This window comes from Orycteropus afer, unplaced genomic scaffold (assembly GCF_000298275.1).
Source record: "Orycteropus afer afer isolate SDZICR_OR568_19922 unplaced genomic scaffold, OryAfe1.0 scaffold00765, whole genome shotgun sequence".
Classification (NCBI taxonomy): domain Eukaryota; kingdom Metazoa; phylum Chordata; class Mammalia; order Tubulidentata; family Orycteropodidae; genus Orycteropus; species Orycteropus afer.
The window spans coordinates 587100-593836 of record NW_006922352.1 but is presented as its reverse complement, the minus strand read 5'-3'; the positions used below and the strand labels follow the sequence as shown (position 1 = coordinate 593836).

At 60.8% G+C, this 6737-nt stretch overlaps 1 protein-coding gene across 1 annotated transcript in view; it reads right to left on the bottom strand.

Annotated features, from left to right (window-relative positions):
* SPACA6 (sperm acrosome associated 6) overlaps positions 1–4983 on the bottom strand; it is a 17771-nt gene extending 12788 nt beyond the window's left edge. Inside the window, exons 1-2 of the mRNA XM_042783240.1 lie at positions 4773–4983; positions 4163–4240 (exon numbers count right to left, since the gene is read on the bottom strand). Coding sequence (XP_042639174.1) covers positions 4163–4240; positions 4773–4983 — 289 coding nt within the window. The remainder of the gene's footprint in view (positions 1–4162; positions 4241–4772) is intronic.
* Positions 4984–6737: the final 1754 nt, after the last annotated feature.

Sequence of the window (6737 nt, the reverse complement as noted above, 5' to 3'; positions counted from 1 at the left end):
TGGAGTCCATTCTGACCCACAGCGCCCCTAGAGGACAGAGTGGAACTGCACCACAGGGTCTCCAAGGCTGTCAGTCTTTATAGAAGCAAAGCCCAAACCACACCCACTGCCGTGGAGTCCATTCCGACCCACAGCGCCCCCAGAGGACAGAGTGGAAAGCTTAGCGCTCAAGCACTGTGCCCTGAGGGCTCCTTCACAGGGCCCCAGAGGGGTCTTTATAGGAGAGGTGGCTCTCCAGGGCCCCCCGAGTTTGCTGTGGTTGATCTTTTTTTTTTTCCCCAGAAGTAGATCTGCAGAATTTTCTCCCCAGGCACCTCACTTAGCAGCTGAGTGTGTTAATTGCTTGCACCACACAGGGATGGGAGTAACTGCCAATGCAGGAGCCCTCCCCTACCTTTCCAGTCTCAGTCTCCCTGACGTCATAGCTGACCTCTGACCCTGTGATCTAGCTGCCTCCTTGATGCACCCCCAGGCCCCTCAGTCACTGCGTCCTGGCCCCACTCCTGCAGTCCCTAACGCTTCTCCTCTCAGGGGCAGTTTTAACTAGGGGCCTCACGAAGCTGGTTCCAGCTCGGAGCGACCCCCTGCACAGAAAGAAACCCTGCCGGGCCCTGCGCCATGCTCACAGCCGCTATGCGCCCACCCACTGGGTCAGTGCGCCTGGTGGGGGGCTTCCTCTTCGTCGCTGACCCTCTTCCTACTGGATTACCCAGCTACGCTCCGGCCTCCTGTCCCCAGGGCTGCTGCCCGCGTCCTCCCCTCTCCACACTCGCAGCCCAGCTCTGCCCAGGCCTCTCCTCTCTCCATGGACCCTCGGCCCGCCTGCACGCCGCCGGCCTGCCTCCAGTCTCTCCTGCCCCCTCAAGCACGTCTGGCCTTCTCCCCGTCTTTTCCAAGCCTGGTGCCGAGACAGCCTGAATGGGGAGAAAGGGCGTGTCCTGGCGCCCTGAGCCCCCTTTGCCGCCCTCGCGGGCTCGGGTCTCCCTGTCGGGTGGGAGCTCCACGGGTGGACTTGTCTCCATGCTGGCCCCGCGCCAGACACCCCCATCCGCAATCCAGACTCAGCCTGGATGGGCGGGAACGCCCTCTTCGTCCAAACGCTGGGTGGGGGGCAAGCGAAGGGAGCAACGACGGCCGATGTAGGAACAAAACCCCACCCAACCCGACGCTGGTCACTCCGGCTCGCGGCGCCCCCGCGCGGTCAGAGTCGGCAGTGCCCTACAGGGCGTTCAGGGCTACCACCGTTCTCATACTAGGCCTATCTTCCAAGGTGCCAACTGGGTGGACTGGAACCTCCCACCCTTTGGTTAGCAGACAACTGACTGTTCACACCACCAGGGGCAGAATCACTGCCCAAGCAGAACACCAGAAAGAGAAAACAACAACGCATCGCCATGGCGCCAGTTCGACTTATGGGGCCCCCGTCAGTCACAGAGCTGTGCTGCAGTGGGTATCCGTGGCTATCCCCTTTCGGAGCTCTGGTGGCCTAGTGGCTAAGCCATCTGGCTGCTAGACAGAAGGTCAGCAGTTCAAACCCACCAGTCACTCGGCAGAAGGAAGACAGGGCCATCTACTTCCGTATAGATTTACAATCTTAGAAACCCACTGGGGTCGCTCTGAGTCAGAACCCAGTGAGTTTGGTTGGGTTTTTGTTAATCATCTTTCGGGAGATCAGCAGGCCTTTCTGCAAGGTGCCAAATGGGTGGACTCGAACTGCCAACCTTTCAGTCAGCACCTGAGGGCTCAAGGCTTCGTCCCACCCAGGGGCCGGTCGACAGAGGAAGTCCTGGAATCCCGGCGCTAGGAGATGGCGGGGGTACTACACACCACCGCTTCACGCCTTCCCTCCCGCCTCTCACCCGCCAGCAGCTTGCCTCTGCCATGCTGGGGGGATCCTGTGTCCTGGGACCATGGTGACCGAGTGTGAATGCTGCCAACACTCGCCCTCGGCCGCCACCGTGCCCCACAGCCCTGTGGTCCGTGCACCGGCCATGCCCGTGTGTACCTGTCCCGAGCTGCCCTTGTGTGCCCCACACTAAGGCTGTTCCCTGTCCCAGGTGCATACTGCCCAGGCCACCCCTCTCTCTCATTCACTGCCACGTGAGTGACTCTGTCACTCCTACCTACTCTTCTGTCCCTCTGATGCCCTCACGGTCCCTCTTGTTACCGTTACGTGCCGTGGAGTTGATTCCAACCCGTAACGACCCTACGTACAACACAACGAAACACCACCTTGTCCTGCAGCAGCCTCACAATCCCTGCTCTGCCTGAGCCCATCGTCGCAGCCACTGTGTCTGTCAGTCCATCTCACTGAGGTCCTCCTCCTTTCCTCCGACCCCCTAGTTCACTAGACGGCTCCAACAGCTCGCACTCCACTGCTAACCTAGAGGCTGGAGGTTCGAACCCTGAGGCGCCATGGAAGGGCCTGAGGAAGCCAGGGAAGCCCCGTGGGGGCAGCTGTGCCCTGTCACACACGGGGTCTCAGTGGGTCGGAATCAGCCGGACGGCACCAGGTTTGCTTTTTGTGGTTTCTGATGTCCTGCCACGTTCAAAACGTGGACTTGGGTTCTCACTGTAAGGAGCACATAGGAAGACGGGGCCTAAGAGCCCTGGAGGCACTGGGTTAAGCACTCGGCTGAGGACCAAAGGGCTGGCAGGTCGAACCCACTCAGCAGCTCCTTAAGAGGAGGACGAAGGCAGCCTGCTTTCAGCCTTGGAAACCCCAGGGGGCAGTTCTACTACGTCCCATAGGGTCGCAGGAGTCGGACCCAAGTTGTTGGCAACAGGTCTGATTTTGGAGTCATGCATAAGGCATTTGGCTGGTAACTAGAAGGTCAGTGGTTCAAACCCACCAGCAGCTCCATGGAAGGAAAATGAGGCAATCTACTTCCATGAAGATTAACAGCCTCAGAAACCCAGTGGGGGTCACTCTGAGTCAGAATCGACTCAATGGCAGTGTTTTTTGTTTTGTTTTGTTTTTTAACTGACTATTATGTGGGCAGTGCAAACCCACCAGCTGCTCTGTGGGAGGAAGATGAGGCAAGCTACTTCGTAGGGATTTACTGCCTCGGAAACCCAGTAGGAGTCGCTGTGAGTCAGAATCGACTCACTGGCATTTGAGTTTGGTTGTTGGTTTTATGGACTGTTAAGGGAGCTTTGGTGGTGTAGTGGTTAAAGCATTTGACTGCTAACCAGAGGGTTGGCAGTTCAAACCCACCAGCACTCCGTGGAAGGAAGACTAGACACTCTACTTCCATAAAGATTTACTGCCTGGGAAACCCAGTAGGGGTCACTATGGATAGGAATCGACTCCATGGCAGTGAGTTTGGTTTTTTAGTGTTATAGACTATTACAGCTCTGGTAGCACAGTGGCTAAGGCACTTGACTGCTAACCAGAAGGTTGGCGGTTCAAACCCCCCTGCCACTCTTTGGAAGGAAGATGGGGCAATCTACTTCCGTAGTGATACTGCCTCGGAAACCCAAGGAGAGGTCACTATGAGTCGGGTCCAACTCGATGGCACATAATAACAACAACAAGACTGTTAAAAGAGCCGTGGTGACACAGTGGTTAAAGTGCTCAGCTGCTAACCAAAAGGTCAGTGCTCCAAACCCTTCAGCAACTCCACAGGAGAAAGATGTGGCAGGAAGGACTGACAGCCTTGGAAACCCTATGGGGCAGTCCTCCTCTGTCCTAAAGGGTCGCTGTGAGTCAGAATCGACTCAGTGGTAGTGGTTTGGTTTTTTAAAGGAAAACCTCCTTTCCGAGGGTCTAGGAGACCCCCGTGTCTCACTGAACTCCACAGCCACCCTAGGAGGTGAGGAGGTGGTCCCATCACACAGGTGCATGTACGTTAAGGCCTAGAGAGGGCCGTGGCAGGGCCCGAATTCCATGACCAGGAGAAACAGGAGCCGGGAGACCCACCCGACTCCGCATGGGGGTCTTCTCCCCAGACTGGGCTACACTCTGGGCTGTTTCACCATCCCCCACCAGCCTCACCAACCCCTACATGGCCCTCCGAGAACTACCTTCACCGGCTCGCTCACCTTGCTGGCGCCACCCCTCCCAGATCACTGCTGAGTCCCTGGGGGCCCCCAGCACGTACCCATCTCTTGGGGGTCCCAGCACCACCATGGGCCCTGCCGCCAGCCCCACCCCACTCACTGTGGGTGGCAGCCGTCTCCTGGAGTAAGTGGGTCACCTGGGTGAAGATGTCGTGCAGATGGCTTCTCTCGTCATAGTCTGGGGAGGGGTCAGGTGGCAGGGGTCTGGGAGCAGCTTCTGAACCCTGTGTCCCTAACACAGGCTGTCTCTGTCCTAAGCTATCTTTCTCTACATCTACCCCCCAGTCTCTGTGCCCCACCAAAGCTCTACTGCCCTCTCTCTGGGTCTCTGTCCCCCTCTCTCTGGATCCCCATCCCTCTCTCTCTGGGTCCCTGTCCCCCTCTCTTCATGAGTCTCGGCCCCCCACTGCCCCCTCTTCCCTGCATGTCTCTCTCTGAGTTATGTCTCTGAGTCTCTCTCTCTGAGTCTCTGGCTGGCTGGCCCTTTCCAGGCCTCTCTGGGTCTGTCTGCCCCCTGCAAGCCCCTCTGAGTCTGTCTGTCTGTCTTTCCCCTTCCAGCCTGAGTCAGTCTGTCTGTCCCCCCTCTCCAGGCCTCTCTGAGTCTGTCTGTCCCCCTCTAGGCCTCTCTGAGTCTGTCTGTCTGTCCCCCCAGGCCTCTCTGCCCCTTCTGCGTGCCCCCAGGGCCCCCATGGAGGTGGTGGGTGTCTTACTGATCTCAGTGTCACGGAGGCCTTGGAAGGCGGCTGTGAACGCGTCCTCACACTTCTGCAGCGCCGGTCCCTCTATCCCGACGAAGAGCTGGCAGACGCGCAGACGCTCCGAGTAGGTCGTGAAGCAGAGGAGGCAGGCCCCCACAGGCGCCGTGACGGCCGCCAGGGCCCCAAGGGCTGACAGGGCCATCACTGGGGCCAGCAGCGCCATGGCTGAGGGCTCAGGGCCTGAGAGAAGCTGGGGAGCTTTGTGAGGTCACTGTACGGCGGGGGAGGGGCCACTGGATGTGGGGTCAGAGGTCAGATTTCAGCCGTGGTCAAATGTCAGTCTCTGGGTTTTCAGGAGGAAGGGGGTCAGGGGTCAGGGGTCAGGGGTAGGCGGTCGGGCCGGTGATCCCCAGGCTGGTGGTTGGGCCGGACGCCAGGCTCCCAAGAACCTCACCTGTGACCCTGGACATCCTCACAGGTTAAAGGGTCTCAGGGACCCAGAGGCCGGCGGCTCAGGGAGGGGCGGCCATGAAGGGCGCTGGGCTGGGGGGGTCCAGAGGCAGAGACGGGGAGGGCCAGAGACAAACAGAGACACAGAGAGAGACTGAAGGAGACGGGGGTCTGCCAGGGAGACACAGATACCGCTGAGTGCCAGAGACAGAGAGATGCAGAGATATCGGGACATGGATGGAGAGATGGGGACAGGGTCAGAGAGACCATGAACACAGGAGGAAACACAGCCACCCACCACGAGCGTGAGACCCAGCGACGCACAAGACGGGAAACGGGACGCGGTCGGTGGAGACGGGAGATTCAGCGTGGAGGGAGGCATGCAGGGCCACACGGACACAGCCCAGCTCCTCCTCCCAGGGTCCCTGCAGCAGACCCCTGAGCCCCGGCGGGTGGGGCAGCCAGGGGCTGGGGGGCCCAGCTGGGCCCCCGTCCCGTGCAGGGCGCAGCCTGGGGAAAGCTAGGAGGCCGTATAGTGATCTCCTTGGGTGTCCTCCTCAACTATACAACCTCCTACCTCAGCCCGGGGGGCGCGGCAGGTGGACAGATGGACAGACGGATGGACGGACGGACGGGGTGGGGCCGGGAGGGCGGGGGGCCCAGCCGCGATGGTGAGCCCGACACGGACCCACAGACACGAGCTTGTGTGCGGCGAAGGCCCCGCAAGGTCGGTTCTACGGGTGGGTGCCAGGACCCAGGTGTCCGGGCCCCCGGCCCCCTCCTCCCCAAGGGAGCTAGGAGTCTGGGCCCCCAGCGTCTGGCCCCTTCCTCTTCAGGAGTCCCCCCACCCCAACCCTCAGTGTTACTCCTCAGACCCGCGAGGCAGGTCCACAGTCCCCTCCCCCAGGGATCCAGGAGCCAGGCTTCCAGCCGCCTTCTCCCAAAGGTCCCTGGAAACTCCACCCCCAGGCCACCGGACCCCAGACCCAGGGGTCCAGCCAGGCCTAGACCCTGGAGAAGGCAAAGCCTCGTGGGGGGGAACCTCCCCTGTCTTGCAATTTGGCCCCTGGGGCATCAAGGGCTCCGTTCAGACTGCAGGGAATCGAGACTCGGGGAACCGGGTTCCCTGGGGCAGGCTGGGGGGTCAGGAACGTCCAAGCCTCATCATTGCCCCCCCAGGCTCCCGTGACACCAGCAGCTCTCGGACCCCCAGGCACCCCCTAGGGAGGTGCTGTTTGTGTCCCCATTAGTCAGATGGAGAGACTGAACCTCAGAGCGAGGGGACGGGTGGCCCCCAAGCCAGCCTGGAGGTGGGCGGGGCCAGCCCTCCCAGGCAGGGCCCTGGGACCCCAGAACCCGCTGCAGCCCCCCTGGGCTACGTGTGCCCACCGGGGGGCCTGGGTAGGGTCTCCTGGTCCCACCGGCTCTCTGCGGTCTTTCCTGCGGGTCCGTTCCTCGGCCGGGCCCGGTCCTCTCGGTTGGCCTCACCTTCGCCAGTCTCTTCCTGTCTCCCACCGCTCCCCGCGG